Below are 16,166 nucleotides of genomic sequence, written 5' to 3' on the forward strand. Positions count from 1 at the left end.
GGAAAAAACCATGCTTGGATCTTTTACATCCTGACTAGTGTGAGAGTGTGAGAACCGGAGTGTGAGAACCGGCAGGTTCAGAGTTAACAACAGTTATATCTATTCTAGATCTGCAGAGAGAGCTATACAGTTAATCACTGCATATTTTTAGCCTACATCTTGTAGCTTTAATCCTGCAAATGTCTGTATGTAATTTGTTTTATGTAATATGAATAGATGCCATAAAATCAAGATTCCACCATCTATAGAGCTAAGAATGTTCCTACTTTTCTAAGGAATGAGGACCTATAGCATAAGTGTAGGACAATTAATTGGTCACTGTGAATAATATATACTCTATACTGTGGGTGCCAGTGGAAACAAATACTTAGGTTAGCAGCATGTGCTTATATGGTTGGTATCAAAAAAACAGACCTTACTTCTCATAGCAACTATAAAAAATTACAGAAATAATAAAAAATTACAGAAATATTGCTTACAATTGAGGAACACTTTCAGTTAAATAAATCTGAGAATGCCTTCCGTCTCTATGTACAGATCAGCGTGTATTTCAGTATAGAGCTCCGCTTAAAGAATGGTGTCCCAATAGTTTAGTAACCGAATCCCTTTGAATCTTTGAATGGCTGAATTTCTCTCGCATGTCATTTAGGCCTAGTGCCAAGAATAAGGGACAAGAATCTGCTTTTCTGGGAATTGAACTGCACTGTTCCTTAACTTTGTCAAGGTAATACATGGAATAAGATAGAAAGGAAACCTAGTTAATTACCAATTAAGAGCTAAAATCCGGTAACTGAACGCATGGTAGCATACACGCAGGTCCAGAAGATTCCTCTGGAGAACTGAGAATACTCCACTTGAGACACATTTTATGAATAGACATTTAGCTTTATTGTGTAAATTACTGAAATATCATCTAAATACTTTTTAATGTGATTTTGTGCATATTTGTAACAATTACTGAAGTGTTACAAGGAACCTCAAAATCTGCAGTTTCTGCTGAAGCTAGAGGAAGCATTCGGAATGTGACACAAATGGGCAGCATGATCAATACACATGATTTTTGCTGTAATAACCTTTAATTAGTAACTAATGGTGAAATCCTATTGTCAGAATAGTACAGGCTTATTTCTGAAAAGCCATTTAAGACAGCTTCATTCTGGATTGAAACTCGGAAATCCTCAGTATTCTATAATGTGTGTACTCCAACCTCAAATCTGTATGACTTCTGCATTGCAGAAAGTCATGTGAATTCACTACAAAGATTTTTTTTAATCATAATGTCACCAACTTGCTTAAAATTTATAAATGTATGTAGAATAAATACTAAGCTGAAAGTTCACTGAAAATTTCTCCCATTTCAATTACCTGAAATCACCTGAACTAGACGCCCAGGACAGGCTGAGCAGGTGTCAGTACTCTCGCCTGTGTAATTATTCACATTAATGGAAACATTAATGCCACCGTATTTTTAAAGTACCCGTCATCCTTTTATGTACTAGAGAACCTGTCAAAAGCTCACAAAAACGTATAAAAAATCTTGCCAATCAAAACCGGAAAGACATTGCGTTTCATAGTAGTTCGTATTTTAACCAACACTACTAAAAATAAAATAATCGTCAAGCAGAAAAAACCCTGATCAACTGCTCAGCTGGTTCAAATCTCTGTAATTCATTGGCTTGAATAAACCCATGAATATCCGCCCTACGTCGTGTAATTCTGCGTGCTTGTAAGAGTGCAAATTTAGAAGCGAGAATTTAGAAGCAGGAATTTGCTCACGATAAATTTATTCGCTCTCTCTCAATGTAGGCCACCGCCGGCGGGCGGGCGGCCCCCGCCGCCCTGCCAGAGCCCGCCGCGCCGCCCGCCCCGGCACGCCGGCACGCACCACCCCGCGGGGCGGGGGGGGCACGGCGAGCCGCGCCAGCCTCCTTCAGCGGCTCCAGGGGGCCCGGACTCTCCCCGGCGCCCCTGCCGCGCCATCGCGGTGGTTTGCTCCGTTGCCGTGGCAGCGGATCCAACGGGCCGCCGGGCGCAGCCGCGGAGATAGGAGGCGGTGAGGCTGTGGGTTGGGCTGCGGCGTGCGGAGCGGCGGTGGGCGGGCGGGGGTCGTGGGAACGGCCCGTCTGCCCTGCCCTGCCCTGCCCTGCCCTGCCCTGCCCTGCCCTGCCCTGCCCTGCCCTGCCCTGCCCGCCTCCGCGGGTGGGAGGGAGCGAGGGAGGTGTCGTGGTCCCCGTAACGGCACCTCGACGCCCCGGCCCCCCGCAGGGCTGGTCTGGCCCCGGCCCCGGCTCGCTCGGCGGGCTGACCCTTGAGCGGCTGTTAGCAGGGAGGCGCTCCGGTGCGGGCGGTTTTGCCGCAGGCCCGTTGCCGGCCCCGGGGCGGGCTCCTGGCAGCGGCCCTGCCGTGGTGGCCTGTACCGTGCGGTCGCTCGTGGTATTGCTGGTATACCGCGTGAATCCGGTGTGGGATGGTTCTGACAAGGCGAGGTTCGGGTGCCGTGTGGTGCTCTGTACGGTGGCGAGTCGTGGCAGCAGTGTGGCTTTCGCTGTCTGGCTGGTGATTTCCTTACAGAAGCCTCTGGGCCTTCTACCATACTGTAGATTTTGGCCGAATTTACCCAAAGCTTTGTTGCGTTGGAGTTGCACTACCTGACAATGCAGTAGCGTAGCAGGAAGTATTTGGGCTACTACTGGTGCATTGGCAGCTCTATTTGTGTTTGTGTTACTTTTTAGTGCTGCTAACATCCTTAAATCAACCATAGTCTAGTGTAGGAATTCTGTCTTGGTTTTAAGGAGGTTCTTATAATTTAGTTAGTCTACTTCATACTTCAAATTCAATGGAGCATTTTCTCTGTTCCTTAACTAGAGAAAATAGATACTCTCTTCTAGTTCATGTTTTTGAGTTCTGCAAAAGGATTTACATAAATACACTAAAAGCTGGGCTACCATCTTCATTAAAATTAATCATATGTACAAGTCTCTGTATGAGTAAGATATTGATGAAATGCTCAGCCATTGGTAATAACTCATGCTAGATGATGTATAGAATTTACGGAATTCTAATAAATTGTATCAACATTTGAGAACAGTTTATTTAACCTGGAGAACTGCATAAGATGCAAGAGCAAGTAGTGTTTGTTGGAGATGTTGCCTAATCAGTCTGAGTAAAGTGGTTGCCTAAGTGGATAAAATACATTCAGAAGGTTTGTTTTATTATTGAACTGATTGTTACTACAAAAAAATTTAAAATGGCAGTGTCCTTTCTTTTTTATAAGTTGATCTTCAAAATGTGTGACTAGTACAAAGGTGTGTGATTGTATCCAGTTATTTCACATGCATTAAGAATTTACTGAATGCTATTAATTAATCTCGAGATATAGTCACCACTATGCAAGTTCTTGGAGATTATATATATAAAACGTGTGCTCTTCTCTTCCTTAGCCTGGTTGTTTTGAAAGAGCATCAGTATGGAAGATAACGAGATCAGTTATAGTAAGGAAGAAGAGCAAAAATCTCTTCTACCATTTCTGGAAGAGGAAGAAAAAGAATACAAAGCTGGTCAGTTCTCTAATGTGGAAGAACACTGGGAAGGTGAAAATGATGAATTGTTTTGATGACTCACAAAAAATTAACATTAATGTGTCTTCTAATTTAGTAGATGGGAACAGTACAGTTCTAGGGTTGAATGATACTCCAATTAAGTGCAGTGATTCCAGTAGGTGTTCTCTAGCATTACACTACACAGCTGCTACTAATCCAAATCTAACCAATTATTTCTGTAGCAGTAAATTCTCTACTTTCTACCTCTGTAAGGCATTTTGATTCAGAGTTACTGATGGTAAAAATCTAATGTTTGACTGTATGGACTTGATTCAGTTGCTCATACATTGGCATGTAGTGCCACTTGAAGTGCCTCAGACACTCTCATCTGGCTTCAGAATGGCATAAGTCTTCCACAGATTCAACTCTATGAAGATGTTGGATACCCTAAGACATCTAAACTGGCACCAGATACCTTTTAATAGGCAGCCAATTTCTCTAATTGTGTCCAAAAGTATGTTTCAGTATATTATGCGAGGCAACATATCTACCATTTTACAGATTATCATGTATGGTGTGGTGCTGAATATTGATCTTTATGTTAGAAAGAGTGCTTAGGCTATTCATTCTCATTGTCGTTGTCTTGATCGCATAAATACTTAAAAAGAAAATTTCTGTCTTCACAGTACAGCAGGATAAGGTAGTGTAAAATAAACAAATGAAACTTGGTCAAAACCTGTCAATATATTAGCCTCCCTGCCCCCCTGCACGTGTTTTTGGTTTTGGTTTGGTGTTTTTTTGTTTGTTTGTTTGTTTTTTCTTTCCACATACATTGGATTGTTGGTGACACTTCCATAATGAAGGCAGAGAGCATTTTCCTGTTTTGGTTTGCAGATGTACAATAGTAATTCTGTGTGTTTTGCCGTGTGAATTTCTTTTTACATGCGCTGCAGTGATGCTGTAAAATGTCATCTCTGATTCTCCATGTTTTGAATTGACAGCAAGTATACTAGAGCTTTGCATTTTCAAGTTCAAAGTCTCTATTAAACTGTTGTTTTAATATCTATTAGAATACAAGCTTGAAGAAGAGTTGGCTGGTGGTGGCAAGATAGGAAGCAAGGATGCTTCTGAAGGAGTTCGAGACAAATCTGATTCTAGCATGTAAATAATTTGTTGTTTTGTTACCAGTTCTAACAGTAATTTCCTTTATAATGTTAACTTATCTTTTCAAGAGAAGGTTTGGTTAATTCAACTATGCATTTTTTGTCAAATTAGTCATAGGCAATATAGACCTTGCCACAAAAAATAAATTAAATCGGTTACTACTGTTAAAATAATGAGCTGAGTAAGATAAAGACAGACACTTTTTAATCTGAAGCCATTGTAGGTATGTACATATAACATAGTGATTGCACCGCCTTAATGTGGGCTAATTGGCTCTCCTCAAAGGAGTGTTACACTAACCAACTTACACTTCTTCTAAAACCCAGCCAGCTCTTTGTAATATGTAGTGTTGTGTTCATATCCCTCTGTACTTGTAGAACATCAGCAGCTGTTGGAAAAAGAGAAGTTTGTCTGCTGAAGAATATCAGTGTTGGATTGTAAATTTTTTTTAATATATACAGTTGTGTACCACTGTGTAAAGCCAATTAGCGCAGAACTGGTATGATGATAGATTAGTACTATGTTGACTTTACAAGTAGGTGGTACAGTGGATTTATTCCCGAAGAAATAAATTTACATGTAACAGAGGTCATGCATGAAAAGGAATTTGGTGGTTTGAATGTGGCCTTAAGTAGTTGCTGCTCTATTCACAAAGGCCAAAGCACAGTTTGGCTTACTTTGACAAGACTGTTAATCTCTGCCCTGGAATGACCTGGCATAGGGTTATAAGGCACGATGAAAAGCTCAAATAATGTTTATTAATATATGTATGTGGGAAGTTGCATAGCACATATGCTTACTGCCAGTAAATGTTGACAGTGTTACCATTATCAACAGAGAAACTCAAAATACACCAAAATTATCTAAAAAAACCCAAAAAAACCAAACCCCAAACCTTCAGACCTCTTCTTGCTATATATTTAAGCTGACCAAAATGATAAGAGAGATTAGCTCTCCCCACAAACTGATCAGCTGTATGTAATATGTTTTAAACTAGCTTAGAATGTTGCCTTTAAACTATTGTTCAGGAAAACTAGAATTTGCAAACCCTAGGTATAATCAAGAGGAGCCACAGGCATTTCAAAACAAAGACATATAATTAATGCATTGTGTGGGTATCGGTGTTCAACATTAAGCCAAGATTTTTAGACTTGGATATCTAAGTAGATGCATGTAAATTTCTTGTACAGATTATGTTCGTTTTTTTCCTTATTTATACTGGTCATATTTGTAACAGTTCTGCTAGGCTAAGAGTAAAATGGAAAACAATTAACCCACAAATGCATAGGTGGATGGTGTACAAAATTCAAGTAACTTTTCAATTTCTCATTATGTTTTCATTGTTAATTTTGTGTCTCAATTCAAAGGGAAAGCTTGGAACACTATTTGGGCAACACTAATAATATTCAGGCTGTGAAGTATACAGATAGAATTTGCAAATCAACCTTACAGAGGAACCTAAAAGAGCTCAACAACGTAGCCAAAGAAAAGGAACTTGTGGTCCAAAAAACCAGGTTAGTGTTTAAGCGAAGATAATCCATCAGCATAAATCACCATCAAATACTGGGATACTGTATCTGTTATAAATTTTAGAGTTTATAGAACTTTTTCATGAAAGTTACGTGATGAAAACACTTGTTTAATATAATATATTCAATATATCCCCAAACCCTTGTAAAAAAAAAAAAAGATCAAGGATAAAAATTAATTACATACTTGAAAAGATTAAGCACAATAATGAATGTTGAAGAAGAGGTATTTGGTCTGGGAGAATTACATGCTAAGTCCTTTCAGTGATGTCTGCACAATCCTGCTGGTTCAACAGTCAGTTGGAAACATAAAGTGGAAAATTCATTGTAAACATTTTCTTAACTGTGATGGAAATGGTACATTAGAATTGGTGAAGTTACTCACATACTTTAAGATAAGCACCTGCTATGAGTGTTTTGCTATGTTAAGGTCACAAAGATGTTCTTTAGCGGCAAATATATCTGAAGAAGGCTAGTGTAAAAAGATGCCATTTATGCTGTTGTCTTTTTTGATAATATCTGAACTCTGGATGAGGTCAGAATAAACTCTTGCTACATTTTTCTGGATTTTTGGAGAAAATGCTTGAAATTAACAACGGCTTCTGAAGAACCTCATAATAAGATCTTAAAAGAAAAAGTGGGATGATGGGGGGGAGTTGGGAGGGTTGAAAGAATCCTAGCTGTGAATCTTGCTCCCAAAAAGGCAGAGTTTCATGGGAAAGAGTAAAGAACTTAGAAAACATAAATAATCTGTTTGTGTCTTGCAGAGACAAGCTGAGTACCTGTCAGCTGCGGATCAAGATGCTAGAAAAGCAGCTGGAGTATGTAGATATTGAAATAGAGAAAGAGCAGGAGGCTGGCAATGTGTAGGTAGAGAGTATTTCTGGATACCAAAGATTACAGGCAGGCACTATGTTTATCTGTGTAATTAATGAGAGAAACTTTCCTGGTTTCATCTCTTCATCTTGAACAGTTGATAGAATTTTTAAGCACATATATTAAAGATGTTAATAGATCAGTGATGAAACCCATTGCCATTCTCAGGTTAAGATGTAACTGCATTCGCTTGGAAGGCTATTCTGATACAAGAGTATTGCACTTTCAGCTAGTGAGCAGAGCAATGCATTCTCTCCCATGTTGGTGAACACTAATGTTGCAGTCACTTTCCGCTTGATGTATTTTCAGCAATAATTCCTCCTTTTGAAATAAAGAATAATGGTGCATTGGCTTGGGAATCATTGATCTTTATGCTTTCTGGTGTAGAGATAATATTCTGTTAGGTAAATCAGGGCAGAAAGAGGTGGAAACTTAGGAATGGATAGGAGAGAGGCATATATTTTAAAATATAACAACAGGTTATTAAATCAGCCTAGCCCACTACTGTCAATTATGTTTATCAGGGTCTCAGTCGCTTCTGTTCAGTATGATGAGCCAACACCAATGTGCTATGGCAGTTTTAGAGGTCATGGTTTTGCTTCTGGTAACTAAATACATGAGATAAATCATGATTTATATATATATATGCCATTTCTCTTTCTGCCTGTTTTGTGTTGTGAAATGCATGAATGCCTTTCAGGAGTAGTCCTGCATACAGGAGCTGTTCTGAAACACTTTTGCTATAAAGTGGGAGGCAATTTACTGTACTCTTCACATTTGGTTTAAATAGAAAGAAGTGGGTGGTTTGTGTATCAGGGACCAGTGTACTGTGAACAAACTTAGCAGCTGCATTTTATGACCTGAGTTAATCTTCAAGTTAGTGTATCGATGAATGATAGAATGATAAAGGTGGGTTAACTGCCAAAACGGAATAGTTGCTTAAACAAAAATGATGAGTTGAATGCTAATAAGATTCCTGTGATCGGTGCTAGTACTCCTTGTTCAGGATCTCGGAGAGACAGTAACAAAAACCAACACAGACAGAAAAGCATTGTAGAAGTTTTTATGCTTATGATGGGTTGAATTGTGAGATCTAGATATGCAGAAAAATAGCAATTCTCACCATCTATTATATTTAGCAAGTGAATAGTGAAGTAAGAAGACTTGATAAATTTCTGGCTTATGAAGCTCAAAAGCATCATGTTTTAGCAATAATGAAAATACTACCTACCGTTAGCGTTACTGATGCCCAATACAAAAATTTTGAAGTTAGAGTAGTAACTGCAGGTAGAGGATCCACTTCCAATTTTCATTTCGAGGAAGGGAGTTTATGTTGAATATAGTCAGTTCACTGTCTGTTGATTCTGTAGTTTACTGTCTACTAGTTTTCCTGGGTAGAGAAGACCAAGGAAAATAAACAACTGTGTGGCAACACTGCTATTGTAGGCAAAGTACATGGAATATTGTAATGCCATTTCAAAAGCAAAATCAGTCTAGGTTCGCCTAAACTTATTTTCATTAATAATACTACTTTTATCAGCTTGAGAAATGAATATTCATGTTAAGCTGCTGGTCAGTGCTTTTGAAATAAATACTCCTCTGTAAATTTCAACCAGTGTGTAATAGATTAAAGAAAGCTGTGCCTTTGAATGAAGAATGGACACTTAGAAGGCTAAATAAAATTCTAATAGATAAATCTCAGCCTCAAAGCTATTTTTTATTGTTGCTGATCTTGTTGGGGGAGGGTTAACCTTTATTAGTTCCAATTTCTTTCTGATTGTTTCTTTTTAATGTTAACAGTGCAGCCTTGTCCCGCCTTCAGGCAATGCACAGACGACTGTGCACTGAACTGGAGAAAGAGAAGGATTTGGAGTTGAAAATTGCTTTGACACTAAAAGAAAACGTGTAAGTGAGGGAGTGAGAAAACAGTGTGATGGGAGTCAATCTTTATTATGGTCTTCATATGCTGTTTAATGGATTCAAAAGTTAATCACTGCAGAAGTTGCTTGTAAATTCTGAACTACATAATTTGAGGTCATATGAGGTTGACTGCAAAGCAAAGGATCTTGAGAGCAACTTTTAGCCTGAACAGTTCATTGCTTAGGAAATTGGTTGCTGTGGGTCAGCTCCTGAGTTAGTTTTGCACACATAAATGAAGTTTTAATTTTATTTGGAGTTGTGCATAAATTGTGGACCTAAACAGGTCTCATTTTAAATGGAAAATAAGATGGACTAAAGTAGACCTGTCTGTGATACTGATCTCTGAATGAGCATAAACACTTCTAATTTATACCTCTTAGTGTTTTTTATAGGGCACAAAGGAAAAGGTTGAAATTGAGAATGATGGAGACCTTGTAGTGGCACTGTGTGTTTTTATGCTAAGCTAATATTGCTGCTTGTAATTGATTGTTAACACATACTAAATTATTTATATAAAACAGAATAAAACTGTCTTTTGCAGACAGCAACAGGTGAGTGTGTGTGTATTTTGGCACCAGAGGTACAACTACTAATGCCACCAATCAAAGGAAGAACACAAGCATGAGCTTGTAGATGTGATTAACCAGAATACAGTATGTTCTGCTGCAGTGTTGTGTAATAGCTTTAAAATGCTTGACTTGTTTACTGTGTTATTAGCAATAACTATATTAATCTGTTTATATGTATCTCTATCATATCTAAATTCCTTCAGCAAAACATGGAAGAATAAAAGCTATGGCCTGTCCCTGAAGTTATTTACAGTTGAAGACAAAGCTATTTTTCTAAATTTTCTTTTTTTTTCATATTTTCTTCTGGGTAAATGTGAATTTGAGAAACAGAACCTTGAGCTTTATTTGTTTTACTTTTTTTTTTGACCAATATTTTTTGTCTTTAAAGTGAGTTATGCTACTAGATATGAGCCTTAGTCTGAAAGGAACAATACCTGTGTCAGTAACAGGGTATGATTTACAATATAATTTTAAAAAATAAGGTAAAACATGGCTAGATTTTAATTTTCACCATGGAGTCTTACCTACCCAATAGCCTTAAGTAACTGAAAGAATGTCAGTATTTCAGTGAAAACATCTCACACTTTGTTTTAAAGGCTTGAGATGTGGCAGATAGAAACTGAGCAGGGAAAATACGAAATTCTCCATGAACAACCTAAAAAAGATCAGGAGGAGCTAGAGATGCAATACCAAGAACGAGCCAAAGTGCGGATTTGGAAGGAAAAAATAGCAGCAGTGCAAAGAGAAGATGATCGGCGGTCTAGAGAAAAGTAAGCGCCTATAAGTCAGACTCTGCTTCCTTTCTCTGTATTATTTTTAGCCAATTCACTATTTCAGGTGTTGAGAAGATTAGCTAATTCAAATAACCAATGGTATTGTGTTTCTTAGCTGGGTGTTGCTTCAGGAATATTTTATGAGGAAATGGAATTAAAATAAGAATTGCCCACAGTCTTGCAGTTATGTAGGTAAAGATTTCTGATATATGAAAATGAACTTGCTAAAGACAAAAGACTGTGAATGCTTTTTGTCTAAGGAGATGAAGTTTATTAGATCAGACTAACTGCACGTGTCTGCATTGTTGTTGGCTGCCAGGACCTTCTGAACTTATGATCGAGTTCATCGAGATTTCTTGGAGAGAAAGAGGACACCAGTTTATCAATTTGTCTATAGGTTTTGTGAAAACAAGAGACTGTACGGGGCGGAGGGAGACTAATGTCCTCATTTCAGCAGATATTAATAAACTCCCCAACCCCACCCTTAGATGTCATTGTGTTGGAATCAAGGTTTCCTTAGTCCTGCTGCAACTGTTGGTTTGCCTGTGTTTTGTAGAAAAGAAGAGGAAGCCCAGAAAGAATATGAAGAAAGGTATAAAAAAATGCTTGAAGATGCCAAAAGGAACCATGAAAAAGCAGTATACTTCCTGAGAAAAAGCATGGCAAGGTTATTGTTCACTCCTTTTCTGTCATTGTACATTCTCTGGTCTACAATACTTTATCCTTTAGTCTTTGAAAAAAGTAATTTTTCTGCTAGGTGTATCTTCTGTTACACTTGGAAATCTTCTGCCACGGTACCGTGCTGTGAAGCATTCAAATCTTACATGGCACAAAAGGACTTGGAAAGGAGAAAATCCACTGACTGTCCTATTATAGTCTTCAGATTCCCTGTAGCTGAAGGGACTGTCTTTTTGATGAGATGCAGAAGGATCTGACTACTTGTAGGCATTAATAATGATTGAAACATTTTATATATGTGTTTGTCATTAGCTGAAGTAGTTTGAAGTAGTATAACTAAATTCCAGGTTTGAAACTTGCACTCTGCCGTTCTATATTCCCTCTGAAATGTGGTAAAAAAAGCTTTCTTCTGTCTGGTAAAATTGGCTGATAGGCCATTTCCTTGTGCTCCTGTTCTTTTCTGGTTGATGGTAAATTAAATGTTCTCGTCATAGCTTTATGTTTATATAATTACTGTGGTGTTGAATTATTTTGCTACTAAAGGAAGTGTGAACATTTGTTACTTAATTTTACTTGTATATTAGGACTTAATTGAAAAAACGATTGAAACAATTGTACTGTTTCTGTGTTGGTTTATTTTTCATTGGATGGCATGTGCAAATTTGTAATAATTAAGAAAAACAAACACCCAAATAAGATTTTTTTTTTTTTCCCCTGAGTAATGTATCAAATATATCAATCTTACTCATTTTTTCCTAGTTTACCATTATATTAGCCGGAATACTCTCTGACTTGATTAATGCCCACATATTTCTAGCTTTTAGAGTTTCTAGGGTTTATTTTTAGTGTGGGTACAAGTGGTTGGCTCGTATAAAGTTCACTACGTAATTATTTAGATATTAGTGTTATGAGCAACACCTGAATTCTTAGTTTATTTTGGCAACTAAACATATGTCATAATGTGGAACACATTCTTCATATTCAAAATAAAAATAAAAAAAAGTTGTTGAGCAAACTAGTTGAAAGCCTGCTGGCACTTGTAACTGGAGCAGTACCGTATATAGAAGAGTCTTCCAACTGTTCCACTTTACCCACACCCAGTATCATAGTAAACACAGAGGCTTACAGGAAGAATGGTGACGTTGACAATTACTACTTGTCAGGTTAAACATTCTAATACTAAAAGCTTTCCAGTACATAAGCCTGAAAGATTTTACTTTGCTTACAGAATTCATGAAGAAAATGCGAAGGAAGAAGTGAAAACTCAGGAGCATATGGAGAGAAGGATACAAGCTGTGCTTTCCCTGAAAAACAGCATAACTTCCAACAGGGTACTGCTGCTGTGGCTTAGATGGGGAGTGAAGAAACTGACTTGTTAGACTGCTAGGTTTTAATGAAAGTACTTGCAGTTTTCATTGCAGAATTGTTGTGTGATGCTGTCAGATCACCGACCAAACCTCTTTTGAAACTGGGGGGAATTTAACTACAGGAGTAATGGTGTTAGATTTGTATGGGCAGATTTTGACACTTCTACTTGTGGAGTTTATTCTGTCAACTATCTAGTTGTTCTGGTAGGGTAACTCTCTTGAAATGGATACTACAAATAAGTTTTCTGAAAACTCGACCAGAAGCGTTTCCTGTTATATGGATCCCAGTGCAGAAATACTTCATATGGAGAAAACATATGGAAGAAAACCAGTTACTTAAGAATTTAAATAGTGTAAATTAAGATTTTCTGAGCTATGCTACTTTGCTCTTCTTATGTTTGCCCGTATCTCATCTTTGCTCTCTACTTATGTTCTGTAGAATCTGAGGGAATGATCTTAATTTAAAACTGATTTGATTAGAACTGTATCTTTTCACATTACTTCATTGAGTAGCATTTCAAGGGCAGGCTAGAAGGATAAAGAAGTAGGCCTGACCTCGTTAGAGCTTTCTGCACCCCATGACTACTGTGTATATTAAAACCAGTAAGTTCTACTTCAGAGAAATCTACCACAAATTTGTACTTAGGTGAGGGGACCGACACTAGATCGTCTGTTTTATATTCTTTAATATGTGAATCAAATAGGTAACTGTGTTTTGTATGGCTTCATAGGAAAAACTCCAAACTCGCCAGGTTTGGAACAAAGCAATGGCCTCTGAGGCAAAGAAGCAGGAGATGAAAATGAGGGAAGCTATCCTGGCAGAAGGAGGCAATGTTGCCAAGGAAATTTTTCTCCGTAAACGACTGCTAGAGCATGAAAAAGAGAAACAGTAAGTATTCATATCTGTATCAAACTCTCAGCTGCTTACTGATGCAGGAATATATTGGAGCTCTTAATCGTATTCTGAAAACATAACATCTATGATGCTGTCTCAAGAGAGTGAACTCATTCTTATACTCTGTATGTGTGATATTTGTATAGCCTGTTTTAAGCGACTTGAACTTCTAGCTTGGGTATTATTCAGAGAACCAAAGTTAGGAGCCCACGTTCTATGGTTAGGGCAAAGAAGATAAAACTACTCCAGGAGGGACATTCAGTGAACCTAAACTGGATGCCTGAAGTAACTGTACTTCTGCATTTCCTGAACACTGTCCCTATAAAAATTGAATAGCTTTCTTAGGCTTTTAGAGACAATCTCTGGAAGATTGTGCTGCAGTAAGGTCAGAAGCAAGGTACTCTTCTTCGTGCTTTTTTGATTGAAATTACTCCTCTGCCTTTGTAGTAAAGTTGATAGGAATGTGCCCGTATCTCATCTGCTCCAGTGCAAAGCTTAATTATTGTTTTTAACCACTTATGAAGATGAATTTGAGCTAAGATACCAAACAGAGGGTGGTGATACCAAGCAGAGGTATGTGTTTCTGCATGCTGGCTCTGCTTACAAAGGCAGTAACCTGTAGTAAATGTTAGAGATTTAATAAGTAAAGGCTCTTAAGTTTTGATTAAATAATCAAAAGTCTTAAGTAAGTCTTAAGTTTTGATTAAATAAAGCTTCAGTCTTGATAGCTACATAACACCACTTTTGCTATCCCTAAATATGTTCTAAAATTCTTTTTACTAAAATGATCATATCAGTTTGTAGAGATCTGCTGGAAATATCCAACCCTTACTTAAGTTTAATCTTTTTCACCTTGCTTGCTTTCTCCCTTTCACTGTTTCCCTTTGCAGGCCAAGGGAGATCAATTTGTTAGTCTTAATGTCAGCTGTGTCATGTTTCTCACAGCAGTACTTTTCTAATTTGAGCTACCATCCTGCTAATCTGCTGAAGAACTACTTAGTTATTTCTCCCAGGGTACTGCCTTTCTCCTTTTCTGCAAAGGGATATTCTGTTTTCTCTGAGTATATTTCAGCCTGAATATATATTTCTGAATTACATGCAAAAGAAAAAAATAACTTTTTAGTCATTAAAATCATTATGTCATTAATTTGTATATCACCTATAAAAAGATTCTTAAAGAACTGATTGTAGGAACTGGAGGTGGCTTTATACTTAAGGCAGATAGCACTGGGAGTCAGTATAGCATTCCTATGTCTTTGTAACCATGATTAACTTCCTTGTACCATGGTTTTCCAAAAATACATTATAAATACGATGTCATTTATCTGCTGCAATGGGGCATCATGAGGCTAACTTCAGACATTAAAGTGCTTCAGTAGACAGTAGCCTCTACTTAAATGAGAGGTGATATTTTCTTTGCTTCTATTTAGAATCAGTAATTATTTATGTGGATTAGTTGGAGAGGTGAAAGTCTACATTAAAAGTGATCATTAGCGTGGATAATATTTGTTGCAGAAAATGTGTATTAAACTGCTGGTATTAAAACTGAGATTAAATTATCTACTGTCACTTTTGTAACACTACCCAGTGTGTCATGGAATTTGTAGTCATACATAGCTTTGAATTCATATGTTCAAAGTTCAGTACTGATGTCCTTACCTTTAACCATTCTTCCTCCCTTCATTAAATCCACTGGATTTCAGATAGGCAGTTTTCTTTAAATAGCTAACTAGGTTAGGAAAATTATTTAAAAACTTTTTCAATGGCAATGACTGGTATACTTTGTCAACTCCTCAACTTCTAAAACACTGTAATTGAATATGTTTAGTCTGCAAAAATGTATAAATAGCCTCTGAATTGCCTGGTGTCTTGACACAAATTACCACTGCACTCAATTTAAAGACTTGCTATTTAGCTTAAAGGCTCAAAAGAAACTGGACTATAGTTAATATTATTAGTAAACAACCATGATTGGTTTAATATTTCTTACAACATTGGATTACAGAGCTTATAGAGAACAGCAAAAATCAAGAAAAATTGAGATTGTTTCTCAAATTTTGCAAGAAAAAGCTTCTATTCACAAGCAGAAAAAAAGTCAGTCCTGTACTAAGGCAATAAAGGGTGGTGGTAAGGATTCTTTACTGTGGAGAATGAAAACATGGCAATATATTGAGAAGACCTGCAAACATTCAGCTGGAGCACTATCACAGGTAAACAAAAGCTTAAGAATTAACTGTCTTTAGAATTATTTTTTGTCAAAGGTGCAGGGCAGTGAATTCTCTTGCCTGTGAATAGCACAGGCTACAACCAAATACCAGACAGTACAGAACAAGTGCGGAGTAATTTCTCCATTAGACCTCTTGATGACTGTTAGTCTCCCTTTTCTTGATTGTTGATGCTTGTATGAATAAAGACATTGTCCTGTTTGGTGTGGGGTGCTTTTTTTAAGGGCATTTGTAAGAAGAGGTGAATTTTCGAACACATGAATCGCAACAGGCATCAAAAACCATGCAAAGTACCCTCACTTCCTGTTTAACTACCTTCCTCTCTGAATAGGGATTCAGATCAGTTTGTCAGCACAAGAGAAATGTTTCCACTGTATTTGAAAGGAGACAGTGGTTCTAAGCTTCCTGGATGGGTTTTTTTTATCTGCACAGTATTCCAGCGAGTACTGGCCTGGAAAATGGAGATGGAGTGAATTGAACTCCCAGATGAATCTAGTGGCTTCATGCAATCTTTAGGTATTTAAAAGAAAAAGAGTAGGGGAGAGGTGTTGGGAGAGAGAGTCATACTACAACAAAACAACAAAGTCTTTGGTCATCATGTGATACGCAAAACGCTCAAAAACTAGTCGGT

At 37.6% G+C, this 16,166-nt stretch overlaps 2 protein-coding genes across 5 annotated transcripts in view; one reads left to right on the plus strand and one right to left on the minus strand.

The window, feature by feature from the left end:
• The window catches only part of GABRD (gamma-aminobutyric acid type A receptor subunit delta), a 112,010-nt gene that overhangs the window by 24,649 nt on the left and 71,195 nt on the right, over positions 1-16,166 (minus strand). Inside the window, exon 5 of one of the 4 annotated variants that reach the window (XM_075172262.1) lies at positions 8,340-8,498. The exons of the other annotated variants lie outside the window; for them this stretch is intronic. The gene's annotated coding sequence lies outside the window, so the exon portion shown is untranslated. The remainder of the gene's footprint in view (positions 1-8,339; positions 8,499-16,166) is intronic. 4 annotated transcript variants of the gene reach the window in all.
• CFAP74 (cilia and flagella associated protein 74) overlaps positions 3,467-16,166 on the plus strand; it is a 48,864-nt gene continuing 36,164 nt past the window's right edge. The window contains exons 1-10 of the mRNA XM_075172291.1: positions 3,467-3,590; positions 4,610-4,700; positions 6,071-6,217; positions 7,000-7,098; positions 8,909-9,013; positions 10,194-10,367; positions 10,927-11,037; positions 12,277-12,379; positions 13,147-13,304; positions 15,316-15,520. Of these exons, the coding sequence (XP_075028392.1) occupies positions 3,467-3,590; positions 4,610-4,700; positions 6,071-6,217; positions 7,000-7,098; positions 8,909-9,013; positions 10,194-10,367; positions 10,927-11,037; positions 12,277-12,379; positions 13,147-13,304; positions 15,316-15,520 (1,317 nt within the window). The remainder of the gene's footprint in view (positions 3,591-4,609; positions 4,701-6,070; positions 6,218-6,999; positions 7,099-8,908; positions 9,014-10,193; positions 10,368-10,926; positions 11,038-12,276; positions 12,380-13,146; positions 13,305-15,315; positions 15,521-16,166) is intronic.

The sequence above is a fragment of the Calonectris borealis genome, chromosome 23, assembly GCF_964195595.1.
Source record: "Calonectris borealis chromosome 23, bCalBor7.hap1.2, whole genome shotgun sequence".
Classification (NCBI taxonomy): domain Eukaryota; kingdom Metazoa; phylum Chordata; class Aves; order Procellariiformes; family Procellariidae; genus Calonectris; species Calonectris borealis.